General features: G+C 39.4%; 2 protein-coding genes across 4 annotated transcripts in view; both read right to left on the bottom strand.

Annotated features, from left to right (window-relative positions):
* Window positions 1-7701, bottom strand: part of cep192 (centrosomal protein 192) — a 33732-nt gene extending 26031 nt beyond the window's left edge. For both annotated transcript variants that reach the window (XM_018665729.2, XM_051075978.1), the window contains exons 1-13: window positions 7608-7701; window positions 6625-6870; window positions 6323-6433; window positions 5360-5517; window positions 5154-5215; window positions 4213-4363; window positions 3961-4076; window positions 3337-3408; window positions 2967-3119; window positions 2673-2823; window positions 2208-2425; window positions 505-627; window positions 212-367 (exon numbers count right to left, since the gene is read on the bottom strand). In XM_018665729.2, coding sequence (XP_018521245.1) covers window positions 212-367; window positions 505-627; window positions 2208-2425; window positions 2673-2823; window positions 2967-3119; window positions 3337-3408; window positions 3961-4076; window positions 4213-4363; window positions 5154-5215; window positions 5360-5517; window positions 6323-6433; window positions 6625-6797 — 1644 coding nt within the window. In that variant the 5' untranslated portion in view covers window positions 6798-6870; window positions 7608-7701. The remainder of the gene's footprint in view (window positions 1-211; window positions 368-504; window positions 628-2207; window positions 2426-2672; window positions 2824-2966; window positions 3120-3336; window positions 3409-3960; window positions 4077-4212; window positions 4364-5153; window positions 5216-5359; window positions 5518-6322; window positions 6434-6624; window positions 6871-7607) is intronic.
* Window positions 7702-8405: 704 nt separating this feature from the next.
* Window positions 8406-15717, bottom strand: seh1l (SEH1-like (S. cerevisiae)). Of its 2 annotated transcripts, none has more exons than XM_018665718.2 (9): window positions 15475-15717; window positions 14927-14977; window positions 14550-14696; window positions 14068-14279; window positions 12067-12165; window positions 11808-11948; window positions 11521-11675; window positions 10442-10595; window positions 8406-8826 (listed from the first exon to the last, which is right to left on the bottom strand). In XM_018665718.2, the coding sequence occupies exons 1-9, from the start codon at window positions 15583-15585 to the stop codon at window positions 8649-8651; spliced, it is 1248 nt and encodes a 415-aa protein (XP_018521234.1). In that variant the 5' UTR covers window positions 15586-15717; the 3' UTR covers window positions 8406-8648. The 2 variants fall into 2 exon arrangements, with proteins under 2 accessions (XP_018521234.1, XP_018521235.1); XM_018665719.2 differs by lacking the exon at window positions 8406-8826 and adding an exon at window positions 8950-9264 and having other exon boundaries at window positions 15475-15716.
* Window positions 15718-16004: the final 287 nt, after the last annotated feature.

The raw sequence follows: 16004 nt of genomic DNA, 5'->3' as shown, positions 1-16004 counted from the left end.
GTTAAATTTATGTTCAGTTGATTAAAGCAGGAATTTCAGAGTGAAACTATCTTAGTCAAAGCAATCTTGAGGAGGTCTAGTCAACACTACGTGTTCTCTGAGATTCTAACTTTAAGACTACCTTCTCCATAGCTAACATAGATTGGTGTATAAGGTACTTTGGTCTTTGCAAATCCCTGCTTTTCACTTAGTCCCCTATTATCTTTTATACCTGGGAGAGGTGGAAGCTCCCCAGGGTGCCTTGAAGGTGGGAGACAGTTAGGTTTGCTAAGTCCTGAGGTCTTCGGAGTCCAGCTCCACTCCTCAAGTAGACGGAGTCCAGCAGTCGGTCAACAGTGGGCCCAGGCTCTGTGCTTTCCATGGCATCCTGGGATCCAGTCACAACCACATTAATGGGGACACAAAATATATAATACACCAACCCAGAACCAACTACCTTGCTCACTCACTTGTTAATTTTAAAGAAGATGGTTGGTTATAGTTCCATTACATTACTGTACTCACCAGTGCCTCCTGTCGGTCCACCACCCTGCTCCAGTTCGCCGGAAAAAGTCTCTGATTTGCTAATGATGCGTCCAGGGAGGAGCTGGCCTCCCCTGTTCCTACAGGACCCACACGGTCACCCATCTGTATAACAACATGTAAATCAAGCATTAGATCCAAACTAGAATTACCACCTTGTGCTTGTATGCTGCCACCAACCAGTCAAGTTGGAAGAAATATGGTCACAATCTCCCCCTCTGCTGACATCTGCACCTGAAATATGGCACTGAAGTCTTTTTGTAGAACATTATGATGTCAGTTAAGTTGACTTTTGACCTTTTGTTTACAAAATGTTGTCACTTCATTTCATCCCATTAGAACATTTATGTGAAAGAGTGGGGGGGGGGCATAACACAATACAACTTCCACATTGAGAGTGTTGAGCAGGAACATGGGGATAGTGAGTGAAAGGACAGAGAATGAAAAACAGTAAGGGAGAATAGAGAGAGGGGCACACAGCACATGTGTGTTTGCAAACAGGGAGTTAGAGTAATGTACTGGTTTTCAGAAAGTTTACGATAATCTCAAAGGCCGGATAATATGGACTATACTTTATAAATTTCGAGTTCAACTGATTCACTAAGACTTAGACCAGCCTGCTGTGGTGGAATGGTAACAGTTAAAAAGCCTGAAATAATAACAGAATAAAGAGCTAACTGAAAGTTAAGCCATAAAGATGAGTTTTAAGTTTGGAATTGAAGGCTTCAACGGAGTCAGGTAGTCTGATGTCAGCAGGATGGAATATAAGGTTTAAGAAGATCGGACCAGCATTAGAGAGCAAGTGCATTAAAAGAACCTTAAAGTCTAGACTGACATGGAGCCAATGAAGGGAAGTTAAAATTAGTGTAATGTGGTCAAACTTTCTGTATTTCAGTGTTTCGTGTTTTGTGAGGTCACAGTGACCTTGACCTTTGACCACCAAAATCTAATCAGTTCATCCTAGAAGAAATTCCCTCATGGCATTCCTGAGATATTGTGTTCACGAGAATGGGACAGATGGGCAGACAACTTGAAAATGTAATGCATCCATCCATGGCCATTGCTGGCGCAGTAATAAAACTCTTTACGTGGAAAAATGAAAAATTACAGAATATAACAGTATGCCATTAAAATCAACATCACAAGTATATATATTGCACAAAATGGAAGTCTCATATTATAAGTCCAATAGTCATCTTTGCATTTACACCTTTTTTCATACTATGTATAGGAAGTGGTTACATGTGACTGGTTCAGTTAGGGCTGCATAATGTATAAAATGCCTATTCTGTGGAAAATTGGGTTATTGCAACATACACAAAATGGTTATTTCAAATGAACATGGATGATATCTGGCTATATTAGCTGCCTTGGGTCACAAGTCAATTGTAAACTGTGATGATGATTAATCATTACATATATCAAAAAAAACAAAACAAAAACAAAAAAAAAAAAAACAATTAAGTCCAAAGCCTTATTGAACTGTGGTATTGTAAAACCTGTGACATGAATAATTAAAGTCTTTGTGGTCCCACTACAGTTTACAGGACTGTTGTGATTACCAACTAATCACAACAGAGGCTTACTAACTAAGCCACTTTGCTGCTACACAGAATGCAGCCATTATTGTTATTATTAGTTACACCTATGTTTGTCAAAGTGCACAAAGTGTTCCTTATTCTCACCTCAGTATGTCTGGAAAGGCTGTTCCTTCCATGCCCTGCCAGATTACTCAGATCACCATCTTCATCTTCACCAACAGTACTGCTACCCACAATCCCTAGCCCACGCAGAACGTCATAGGTGGTCTGGACATTAGTCACTGGAAGAGGGATGGTCGAACCCCCCCCATAATTTCCGCTTTCCTCGCTCCCACTGCTCCCATCCCCGCCTCCTCCATCCCCTGGAGTCACACAATGATGGAAAAACATACAGGCAATCACTTAAAAAGGCCTGGCAGATAGGCAGTAGCATTCAAAACTGGCAAAAAGATCAGTAAAGTAAGTTAACATTCCCTCAAAACTACCAAGAAACTGCTACTTGTTGATGCATATCAAGCCTTATTATGCATTTATTTTGAAACATTAATAATGTAGCAAAATCAACCAGAGAGCAAAAAAGAAAATAAGACAGTGAAGGACATGTTATACCTGTGACAGGAGGGTTGATGACTTGTCCCTCAGCAGATCGTCTGTATTCGATCCCTGACACTGATGGACCGCTGCGGCCACTGAAAGATTCATCATCAGAACTGCCTCCCTCTAAACCCGGCCTGAAACTGGGACGATTACTCTCTCCAACCTGTACCAATATGTAGATGAACACACACATAAATACATAAATTACATGAAGCAAAACTTTGTTGGATTTGGATTTTTGAGACTGCTGATTATATTTGAAAGTTTTTAAAAAATCTGATAGAAATACTGTTCTCTATTTCTGACCAATTGTCTGGAAGTGCTTGGCAGCAGCCGTGTCCTGGTGGCATTGGTGTTTCTTCTGGCAGACTCCAACTCGTCCTCTGTGTCCTCATCACTGGCAGGACAGGAGTCCATACCTGTAGCAGCCAGACGCACATCAGGCATCCTGAAGTCCTCCTGAAGTAATGATACACAAGATATAGAAAATGTTAAGGGGGGGGCATAAATTTGATGGAAAAATTGAAAGGTTTAGAGTATTGTATTTGTATGACTCATAACTTAATTGTAATTGCTGAGACTTGAAACTGTATTTTCAATACAGTTTATTTTTAAGCACTTTAACTCCACAGGAGTTAAAATCAGCACATGGCACAGAAGATGTAAGAGCGCTCACCTGATCACAGTCATTGAGCAACTGATGTCTGTACTGTTCTGTCTCTGCAGACTCAGCAGGACCAGGCAGATCCTATGAACAAGAGATTAAGTGAATGTGAGCTAAAGGTTACTTTACAACTGTTTTCTTAAAGTGGCTACCCTCGGACTGATACAAACTGTAGATGCAGACACAGACACAACTTCTCTTCATACGGTATACGCAAGTAAACACATTCCACAGATGCACTCAAGAAAACATGATGGGGACCTCCTGAAGTGCTCTTTTGTTAACCGAATTTGGCTAACATGAACAAGTAAAATAAAATAAAATACAGATAATAAATTAAAGAAAGAACTTTAAAAATGCGTAAAGAGAGCATGACAATGCCCCCCATCCATAGGGCATGAGGGGTCACTGAATGGTTTGATGAGTATGTGAATCATACTATGGCCTTTACAGTCACCAGATCTCAATTGAACACCTATGAGAGACGGCCATGACGGCCAAAACCTTACTAAGACACGTTTGTTTTTCCTTAAATATGTCACCCATCTGTATACATAACAGTGTATAGGATGGGAAATAAGTTAAGCACAAAGTGGTATCTTCTTTGTGTCTTTTGGACCAGGAGAATAGTCTTACTGTTGAAGGAATCTCCTGGCCTTCCACTCTGCCTCTCTGCATGGCAGGAGGAACCAGCTTATTGAAGTACAGCTCCAGTTCATCATCAGGCAAGTTGTTCAAATCAGTGTCGTCATCTGGGAATCAAAAACATAATTATAACATGACTCAAGCTTTGACAACACGTCAAAAATCAGATGTATAAAGTCTATCAGGTAAAATAAGCATGTAATATTGTGCAAGTTTTATCCAAAGGATAAAGACGGGTCATACCTGTGATATCACTGTTCATGCTGTCCACAGACATGAGCTTCTCATTTGCCAGGAAGCTTGAGTTACTGCCACTGAAATGGTCACTGTCCATTCCCTCACTCTGCACATTGTACTCCCCAACTGTAGCTGGTAAGGCCTGAGCCTGTAGGGACTGCCCAGGAAAAAAAGGACAGTTCTTAATCAGTTTGTCGGATAGAAATGTCAAAACTGCAACCTATATTTGAAAACAGGATTTATCTTTCCTCATATTGTGATTTGTAAGGAAATGTGGGGTGGAACTGATTTAGATTTAGATCCAAAAGGGTAAAGAGTGCTAAAACTGGACTTTAACAAAATACAGGATTTTAATAGTGAGTCTTAAAATCCATCACAGGGCTTTCTGTTTTCAATATTCACACAGAACAGTCCAAGTCTTTATGAGCCAAAAACAACTGTATTACTTGTACCACTCATCAAGCACTTTATTAAGAACACTATACTGGGTCGGGCCTCTAAAACAGCCTAAATTCTTTTTGGCCTGGATTCAGATCCATGTTGATGTGATTGCATCACATAATTTCTGCAGTTTTCCAGTCTGCATAATTTTTCCAGTTTTCATGTAGCGAATCTACTATTCTACCACATCCCAAAGATTTCTCTTGGTTTCAAATCTGTTGACTAGGGAGGACAATCTAACTTAGATTAACCTGTATCTGCCTGATTTTATACACTGCACTGTAGTCACAAATTGCATGAATGAGCAGGTACACAGATGTTCCTATTAAAGTGGTAAGTGGGTGTTTTACAAAAAAATGAACTGATACAGGTTGTGAGGGCATTGACAGAAATATGTCATATATACAGACCAGGTTATACATAAATAACTACAAAGGGCCTATCACAGATAAAAAGTATAACTGCAAACTGGTCAACCTGTATGAAACAGCCACTAAAATGAATACCTTTGCTTCTATACCATCTTTATGTCCAGACTGGGCAAATGCCAGAAGCCCTGTTGACAAATCTGTCAGAGCAGACAAGAAAGTTCATTAGTATAATCCACGCCCCAAAAAAGTCTTCATACTCAGAATGAAAATTACTTATTCTCTATATATCAAGTATTCCAGTCAAAATAGGGTTACTGAGCCTCAGGAGCCAGAGCCTTTACCTGTTCCAAGTTCTGTGGGCCAGCCATGGACTGAGCCAATCTGTGTGGGAGGCAGCGGAACTACGGAGCCTTGGTTTCGAGATATGCTCTCATTCAGATTAATCTTCACCAGCATGTCTGAAAAACGGTGGGCTGCAATGAAGTCATCTGCTTTGTCCCTGTGATGAAGGTGACAAGTGGTTAATAATTAAGACCCCTGATTCAGTTAACTGGAATTTTGACTTCCCAATAGATTTGGTTTACATGATGCAATTATTAAAACTATACAGGCAATATATGACAATCCCACTGCTATGAACATGACATTTATCAAGTACTTTTACCCTAGACAGGGGCTTGAGGCAGGGCTGTGCATAGCCGCTGCTATTCTTCGCATTATATTTGGATCCACTAGTACATCAGACCAAATGAAGATATCAAAGAACTTACACACATTAGAAAAACAATACTTTTATCAGTATCTGCATATGCTACATTACATTAATAAGAGGGTGAAAAATGTATCTCTGTCAAGTTCATGTTTGATAGGACCGTTGAGAGAAGCATACAATTCAGTACTGGTAGTAGAATAGTTCCATGCATCAAGGATCTGTCAAATGTGAATTGCTCCTATATATCAAGAATTATAAGGAAATGGTTAGCACAGCCAAGCCCAACTTTAAATGCATGGACAGAATAATCTAATTTACATGGGTTGACTCACAAAAATAAATAAATTAGAATTCAGTTGTACATATAGATTATACTGTACAGCACACTTTTTGCTTTTAGATGACAAACTTCTGCATTAATTTAATTAATGGAAAAAGGAGAAGTATTTAAAGTATTTAAATTATAGAGAAAAATCAGTAATTACAAAACAATTCTAGGAACTAACATTATATAAAGCTTTTTTTTGTCTTTACAGACAACAGCACAAAGAAATAAATCTGCAATGTGATCGATATGCAAGTATATACTCACAAGTCATCCTTAAAGCTGAGGGCAAACTTGGGCTCTTCTCCAACTGATGACTGTGAGTTGGCCTGCTGCAGCTCTTTGCCCTCAAGATAGGACACCTCACCAGGGTCTTCTCTGTAAAGCAAAAGCACATATCACTGTTTTCACAGAACAACTGCTTGTTAACATGCTAAACAGCTCTACATCATGTTTAGTACTCAAAAATTTAAATGGGATAACTTCACTTTCTGCTCTCACACCAGTCAAATAGCCTGTGTAATGCAACATACAAGTTACATCTGTCCAAAGCAGCATCATGTTCCCACCTGTTGTCAGAACGGGGTCTAATTTTTGCTACTGTTGAGGCAGCCACTGGCAGTCCTGGGCCTGAACCCAATGTCACATTCCCTAGTGTGGCACGGCCACTGGTGCTGTCCAGAGACTTGCAGAGGAAGCTGGGGAGGGATTCATCTTCCAATTTGTAAAAACTGTCGGCCATGTTTTTGAATGGAGATGACTGACAGCCAAATGTGGCCTGACTTCAGTTCAGGTGAAGCCCATTTGTATGATGTCTGAGAAAAATAAATAGGAAACAAGGCATGTTAGTACTACTTTGAGAACTCAAAACACGTCCAATAACTTCTATTAACTTTACTATGAACAATAACAGATGAGACAATTTGTTATGTATCTATTCAGACACTGCCAGTTATATGCCATCTATACTATCTAATAACCGTGGGAACCAGTGAAGGAACGTAGTTGTTTGCCGAACTTGCAAACAACTACGTTGATATATATACTTTAATATTTACACAGATGTCGTTTCGCGACCTACAAAACTGGGGGAAATTAGCTAACATTAGTAAAGCTAGGCTAGCCAAGTTTTGACGTTAGTTCACCTACTTGATGAAAACAGTGGGTTTGTCCAACTTGCCAGCACGCTCCTTATGTTTTACTCTACTGTCTTCGTTTTATTAAGTTAGAGAGAAGTGTGGGAAAAAGACAAGTTACATACTGCATAGTTCAGTTACTTAATTAGCTAACCATACTTGCTAACTTAACCAAAGTCTTTCAAGACTGGTCAATTTCAGCAAGAGAGTTAAATCATAACGTAAACGTTAGCGTTAGTTGAACTCGCATTCAATAGCCTATTCCAGAGGCGGGCCGAAATGTTTTTTTCTCTCACTCGAGTTTTGTCTTTATGAATTCGTACAAAATACGTTGCAAAACATGGTAAAGTTTCAAAAGTAACTTCCCAAACACATATGTTTTTAATTATGCTTAAAATCAGGCATATGAAACAAACCGTGCAACAGTTCGCAGGACCAAACACCGCCCGGAAATCACAGGAAGCCCGCGAGAGCGTCATGTTGTGAGGGCAAGACTTAACCAGTGTTAACCGCTTTGATTGGACAACACAACCGATAGGGATGAAACTGTCAGTTATGATTGGATGGCATCCATGTCATTCTGATGGACACTTGGGACACTTTGAAAAACAATCTATTGATAAATCAATCGGGGGTCTGTCCTTGTAAGATGAATGAGAGGTGGGTGCTTATTTATAGACTTCTGCCCTAATTTATCTGATAATGACAATCAGCCTGCAGTAGAAGTTTATAGACTTAAACATGCAGCATAATGTTATTTTAGAATGAGCTCCGCAAAAAAAAAAAAAAAAAAAAAAAAAAATGCCAGAACTCTGTTCAAGTTACTGGCCAACAAGTGGGGAGTTTATTGTATCACATGTCCTGCCAAGCAACTGCACGAATGCCTCAGTTAGCAGACAGCTGCCTGCTGAGAGGACTGCTTACCCATACATTACAGTTTTTAAAGAGACGGAGAGACATGTGAGTCATGATAATGAAATGTCACATGAAAATGTGTCCTCCCGGTCAAGAGAAATGACACAGTACTTATTTACACATATTTAAAAATTACATTAGGGAGAGAATTGCAAGTCCATTGCAGTTACTGGTGGTTGAGTTGAGTCAGTCAGTGATCCTATCAATGACATTGACATTGTTTCAAGACCCCAAATACACGGAAATCAATGCCTGGATACACAATCTAAGTACTTAAGGCACTAGAATACAAAGTAAAATATTGGGAACATTTAGTTTATTAATCACAGACTAACATATACATTAGATGATTAAAATGGCTGGAAAAATGTCTGTCCTTGCCATATAATACAATCATCCAAAACCTTTTATTTTTTATGCACAGAAAAAGAACAAAACATTAGAAAACACAAAAATGAAGGTCTTTTATTATAAATGAATGGCAGTTTTGTGGCTCGTCCCCATCCCCCAACTCTGTTCCTATAACCATAGTTTTGCTAATATCACTGCCCTTCTGCCTCTGGTAGAGGCAGCAGTGCCCTGGAGGAGAGTCTATGAGGAAGAGCCTGTTGTTGAGGCTGAACAGGCTCAGCATCACAGTGTTCTATGAGGGAGGAGGGAGGCAGCAGGTGACCATACCTGGTCCCTGCTCTGGGAGGATCCAGAGGTGGAAAGAAATACCTGAAACAATGAAAAAAATGGAAGGAGACGAAGACAACAAATACATGGACGAGGAGAAGACAATAGAGTACAGAGGGGGAACACATAAAAGGAAGTAGAAATGAGAAATTAAAAGAGAAAGGATGCATTTGTGCTCTAGAGGTTTATTTTCAAAGGCATCTATTTAAAAGAGGTGAACCACTAGCAAGCAACATGTTGTAATCAAAACAAGGAGAAAGCTGTGAACAATACAACCATGCAGTTCTCAAACCAACATGAAGCCCTCAAGCACTGATACCCAGGCATTCAGCTAGGACATGACAGACATCTGAAATGCATTACCACCAGGGCAAAGGGGAGCTGATGCAGAAAAGACATTAGTAATGTGCAGGATGCTGGTATATCTTTGGAGAGGTCAGCTGCCGCAGGGAAGGGGCAAAGGGAGTTCTCTTGCAAATCCTGCATGCAACAAGCAGTACAATATCACATTACTTCAACAAACCTAATGTCACACAGTTTTGTCAATCAGAGGTCAGAAAGCTTGGAATACAAGAAAACCTTTATGCAAAGTAACAAATCAAACAAATCGCATCACAATCCAATTTGGTTACCATGTTGATGTTAATAACAATGTCATACAATACACAGATCTAATGTTACTCAAGTTAGAGGTAACTCAATAATTCAGTCAATTAAGAGGTTCTGTTAATTCAGAGGTTATTAAATTAAATACAGCCACATACAGACTCTGACAAAACCTCTTTTAATGTCTGTAAATATGACATTGAATTATCATACCTGATAATCTATCAAATTTTAAAGCAAGCCTTTCTAAAGTTTGCTGAGCAGCAAACACTGTGACAGTTATAGGATAATGGTGAATGCTTAAGCATGATAAAACATGATTTAACATTTAGGAGTTAGCAATGTCACTCAATAATGCCAGATTTTATAGGTTGTTAGTAACAAGCTGCCCTTCTGCTCAGCAAAGAGTTTGGCAATATTTGTCCAAAGACATACTAAAAAACTGAAAACTGTATTAAAAAAAAAAAATTGAGAGAAAAATTCTGGAGAAACGTAATGAGCTTAAATTTAAATGCATTTAGATGCTCATCCTAATGGTGATAGTAAATACTGGACGTTGAGAGGCTGTAGACTAAATCTAATCAAATTTCTCAAAATTTCCAAAATACTAACTACACAACGGTTCTCTGTTTATCCCAAAATAACTAGCATTCAAAATAATAGTTACGTATCAAATTTATATAAACAGCTTTATTTTACTTTTTATATCAAGAAAATAGTTAGCCTTAACGCTGACAATGCAAATTGGAAACATGAAACAACTCTTGTAAAATGCATCAGTACAAATCAAGAGGAAATCACTTAAAAGAAAAAAAGAAAAAGAAAAAAAAACCCACCACACACACGACACACTGGGCTCCACAGGCTTGATGCCCACAACTTGTATGCTGGAAGCCAAGCTCTTTACGAGTGCAGTATTGGGTCAGTGTGAGCCCAGGAGTTTGTCAGTGAGCAGCTGCAGTCCCAGTCAGTGTGAGGCATAATAAGTTGTCAGTTCTGACTGGTTCGGGTTGGCCTGGGTGAGTGGCGTCAGGTGCACCACACCACCTACCTTCCTGCAGACATCCCGTTAAGTGCATTCTGGGAGGTCTGAACAGAGGAGCCCACCACAGTGCTCATGGCTGTGGGCTGACCGGATGAGCTCGTGAGTGGGCTGCCATCACCCTTCAGGATACCTGTGCACTTCCAGTTGTCCATGTAGTTAGCTGCAGAGAGACAGGGGAGATTAAGTCAGTGCTCACGCTGCTTGGAACAAGTCATTTCTTGTACTCTTTTTACACCAGTTATTTTAAAATGTTGGCAAGCTGTGCTCTCTTAACACCACACACAATGCTGCGTTTTCCCCCCATAAAATTAAATCTTAGTTTTATCAGTCCACAAAACATTTTCCCAGAAGCAATGTGGAATGTCAGGGTGCTCCTTGGCAAGCTTCAGGCGCACAGTGATTTTTTTTTATCCCCAGACAACAGCTGTTGCCTCCTTGGCCTGCCATGGACACATGCTGCATGCAACCACGCACCACGATTTGTGTTTCAAGAACAGAGATGTTAACCAGTTGCAAAGATTCCTTTAAGCTTCTAGCTGTTACTCTGAGTCATCTTAGCTGGGAGCCAGCTTCCACAGAGAGCAGCCACAGTGATTAATTGTCTCCATTCATAGACAACTGGTCCACCTGTGGACTCAATATCAATATCTACATTCTTTGAGATGATTTTGTAACCCCTTCTAGTTTTATGCAAATCAGCAGTTACTGATGGAATGTTTTTTTTTAGTTTTGGCAAGGAAAAATTCACAAGCAGACATTTCTTGTGAATAGCAAAATCAAAATGTTTAAGTGTGAGTGTAACTCTGACCCACCGAGAGGGTAAGGTGACAACATTTTCAGGCATTGGTGTGAATGGATCTTAACACTGTGTACTGTACTGTTTGTGAAAGTGGGCCCAAGTTGTCATTCTTTAACTGACGGATACCAACAATGCATCAGCCAAGGTCAGTCAAAATATGGTGAGAAACTAGCATTTTAAATGTTTAAATATGTTTCACAAAAACACAGATTTATTAGCTCTGTGCATTAAAATGAAAGGAGGAACAAATGTGCAGTCATCAACTGCAGCTAACAAATCCTCTCACCTTTCCAGAGGCGCACACAGCCATCATCCCCAGAGGAGGCCAGCAGGGTGCTAGTTATATTCCAGCTCACACGCCACACCTGGGAGTTATGGTTGTCAAACTGAGCCATAATCTGCACCTCAAACTTGGTGGGTCCTGTAGAGGTAGTCTCCTTCCTGTCAGATGGATCCAAGATATAGAAGATCAGTTTCTATTGTGTTCCATTTTAATTTCTGTCATTTTTGATGCAGGATTTCAGCACTATTCTCTGTGTACAAGTACTTCATATGACAATGTTGAAAAATCACCTCATGGGAACAAGCTTGAAAATTCTGACATCTTTTGTTGCAATGGCGAGGACATGGAAAGATCTTCCCAGGTTTGGTGCAAATGCAATATCATGGACTGCATCAGTGACAGTCATCAGCGTCTCTGCTTTGGCATATTTCCTTTTTAACAATGGTATTAAAAAATGAAACAATTATTAAAAACTTACAGAAATACCTTTTTAACTGTTTACACTGGTATGTTTAAGAGTGGCATACACAGCACATTGGGAATACCTACCTTGTATTTTCATTGTACTCATAGATCTGAACTTTCCCACCGTATGTCACGTTGCTGTCGTCACTCCCCACAGCAAACATTGGTGGATGGGCACGGGAGCTGGGTGATAGGGGAAAAGTTTTACAGTTTTACACAGATATCCTCAACTCCAATATTACCCTTTAGGCTGTTGGGAGGAGTTGATTGTTTAGCAGCAGAAAACCTTAAAAAGGATGAGTTACGGAATGTCAAATTTAACACTGGTCTGCCAGCATGTTTGAAACTGCCTTAAGTAGTGAACGTAACATACTGGACCGTGTGTCCTCTTTTTTACGTAAAGACACATGATAAACACAAATGAATATCTAAATCTTGAAATTTGTGAGTGACTGGACTCACTACAGTATGCTCATTTCACATCCTGCAACTACACCCTTTCTGTTTCTGTAGAATAACCTGTACAAAGAACAGTGGAGCTTTTTGGTGCACAGTTTGCATTGTATATGCAGTTTAGAAATGGGAGGTAATAAGTCACGATGTAAACTAAAAGTTGTATTTACACCTTTCATCTTTGAAGTAAGACCAAGTTGTATGATGAGTACTAGAACTCTGACCAAATGCAGTGGACCTTTTTCAGGGCAAATATTTTGACTTGTCATGGTAGGAAAAGTACAGGTTAATGACATTACCAATAGTCTGTTCTACTTAAGTGTCCCAGTAAGCCATGATAATGTGGCAGAAAGGCAGTATGTACAATACCAAGACCCTGACACTGAAGCAGCTAAACAGAATTTAGCAAACATTCATCTTAGTATTTACACCTGTGCCTTTTCTATTGTGACATGTCAAAATGCCTTCAGTGAAAAAGGTCTATAGCTTATAAACAGAAGACAGAAGTTGCTGTGAGGAAGTTTTTTGGTTATTATGTAGGATCTTTAAAGAGCCTTTCACCACACAGAGTCCTGGTTTGGAGGAGACTGTCAAAGGACTAGTTTCACAGCAATGTGGTAACACGGTCTGTGCTGGCTGGTTACAAATCGAAGAAAGAAAGAGGTGTGGCTTTAATGAGTACATTTTAAATGAGCTATCCATCTATCAGCCATCAGATGTCACAGATCTCATCACAGTTTAACAAATCTGTAAAATTTTGGTTCATCAACATCCAGACATACACATATTTACCAGTTACAGTTGACAGAAGACCCAAGGAGGACATCATCTCTCTACAACATTTTAAAATTGAATTCCTTAATCTAATGGGTTATTTAACCAATTCTGATTCTGGGAGATGTGACTCAGTGGGGTATGGGACTAAAGATGATTGACTTGAGAAAGGAAGATGATCACTCAGTTACAACTCTATGTTCTGAACAACAAAAACACACATAATGTGAACTTTCTTTCTTCCGCCTTCTTTTGTGTTGTGTGGTGCCCTAAGTTTGTCTGTCTTTCTTTTTTCTGTCTTGTCTTTTGCACTAAACTGAGAAAAGAAGCAAAACCATCTGGATGGCAAAAAAAGATTCTCAATGTGAAATTTGTTATTAATCACAGTTTTGAAAGACAGCGGGAAATGTTTCATTTTTTCAACATGACAGCATGAAAAATGAAAGCAGTATGCATTTAAAGGAAGATATAGGCAACTCAAAAGTTCATTTATCACAAGGCTCTGATAATATACCTGACGGGATTTATCTTCATATGTTTTCTCTGAAAGAACTTGGCAACATGAACATATATTCTGTAGTAGCTATTCAACAGTGAGTTTATTGTATTTTTCCATTATATGAGCAAGAGTACAGGTATAATATTATAGGGACTCAGAGACCCATCTAATGGATGGTGTGTGTAATATATAATTTTGTTGTTATTAGTTTATAAGGGTAAGTAGATGATAATCAATTTTATCTTGTCTCTTCATTTAACTCCTTCTGTAAATTAAATTTTACTTCTTTAAGCCCTAGAAGTAACATTTATTGAAAAATAAGAAATCTGAAACACTGCATTGTCACAGCATTTTCTAACCTGGAGGGATTCCAGGAGATGCAGCTGCAGCTGAGCTTGCAGGAGATCTCGTGTTGCAGGGACCACTGACTTAAGTTCATCACATCAGGAGCCTCGTAAATCCTCACTACTCCATCCGCAGAGCAGGTGGTCAGCATCAAGCCCATGTGTTTAGGGGCAAACTTTACATCAGTCACTGAGGTTCTACTGTCCACCAGTGTGGTTCTCTTAATCTAAAACAGAACAGTGTTAAATACTGCAGTCATATCTTGCATCAAACAGAAAACTATGGCAAGGTGACTATTAGCAATGACTTAACAAGGCAAATACAGGAGATTAGAATTAGAAATTCATGTTACTGGGGTGAACTGTCAAAACCACAGCCTTGTAAGTACCATCATTCTGAATGCTGCGGGAGCTACTGAACTGAAGAGTCGTCTGTACTTAGATATAATGTTTCATGTCTATCCTGCTTATTTAGAGAAAAGCTAGAGTTGTAATACCCAATGGCTCAATCCTCTCTGTTTGTCATTGGACTCTCCTACAATCTCCTCCCAGACAGCAGCAGTCCTGTCAAAGGAGCAGGAGGCTAGAACCTGCCCGAATTCTGGATGAGCCCAGGTCACTCTCCATACTGATCCACTGTGTGTCTAAGGAAAAGAGAAAAGAGCTTCTGTCAAATTATTCAACTCAAAACTTCACATTTCAAACTGCATCCATAATCACAGTATGTATCAGTCCTCAAGAGAGTAGGAAATAAAAAGGAAGGAAAAATATGTATGTGTCATGCTGTTATACAAAGCACACTGGCTGATAAAATATTGTTTTACCAGGAAATATTTACTGGTTGACACTGATCAGACAGCAGCAGTTGGTTTACCTTCCAACTGGCCGTGCAGTGCCACTCTCCATTTTCACTTTTGTCCCAAACCTGAGAGGAATGAGATCACAATGTTAGGAAACATTGATTAAAAGTATGTGCCTACACGTAATTTAATAAGCTAGTTACGGAAGACATTCAGTGACATGCCTGAATTTGCTATGGTCCTCACTTTGAAATCCTAAACTGGTTTATAACTAACGTTAGATGACACCTTCTAAATCTCAGACGTACAATACTTAGAGGGGGTATTTTAGTTGAAGCCTATGTGCTAACTCTGCAGTGTTTACGTTGAAACTGCTATGCAGCTCCCGTCAGCCGTCCTATCTTTTCTGCCACATGAAAAATGGTTAGCAAACAAGCTAAATGCAATAAGATAAAGCTACCTTTAAGAGTCTGAATTAGCGTACATTTAACAAGCAGAGTGGAAAGTGGGAGCCAGTAAATTAACTAATAAACCAAGGGTGATGATAATGTGGGTAATGTTAAGCTAGCTGTGACAGCTATCGCTAACATTAGCAAACTGGTGTATGCTTCACTTAACTTACCTTCACACTTTGGTCACTGGAGCATGTGGCCATTCTCCGGCCGTGAAAATCATACGATACATCGTGAATTAGATCTTTATGATCTGCTGCGATACTACGCGCTACAAACATGATTACAACTACATGTGCTAGCAACACTGGCTAAACAAGTCACCTAGCAGGCCTATCATGTGTCTACTTGAGTATGTGGTGTTTGGCGGGTCCTCGTAGTGTGTGTGCGGTGAGCGTGTGTAAGTATCTTAACCACAGAGGGGCGCATTTACATTAGTTGTTAGCAAAACATGTTTTGAGGTACTTGAAGATAACGTTTATGATTAAACTTATCATGTCCAACCGAACAGCAAGCGGCAGGAAATATTTTTAAAAAAATGTAAACGCATAGCTATCATATTAAAATTAGTAAATAATATAGTTACATTACGTTTCGGTCAACTGCCCTGTCACCGGAGTTGCCAGGTTTAGTAGAAAATTAACACTACTTTCATATTGAACACGTAGACTGGAGGACTGTGGACAGAAATATTTATAAA

Source organism: Lates calcarifer, linkage group LG15, assembly GCF_001640805.2.
Source record: "Lates calcarifer isolate ASB-BC8 linkage group LG15, TLL_Latcal_v3, whole genome shotgun sequence".
Lineage (NCBI taxonomy): Eukaryota > Metazoa > Chordata > Actinopteri > Centropomidae > Lates > Lates calcarifer.
This window is presented reverse-complemented; position numbering and strand designations above follow the sequence as displayed.

Coding starts and splice junctions, on each gene's coding strand:
- seh1l (XM_018665718.2), bottom strand. CDS start 15,585: ATGTTTGTAGCGCGTAGTATCGCAGCAGATCATAAAGATCTAATTCAC. Junction 12,166..14,067: donor ATCTCCTGGAATCCCTCCAG/GTTAGAAAATGC, acceptor CCTATCACCCAG/CTCCCGTGCCCATCCACCAA. Junction 11,949..12,066: donor GAGTACAATGAAAATACAAG/GTAGGTATTCCC, acceptor ATTGTTAAAAAG/GAAATATGCCAAAGCAGAGA.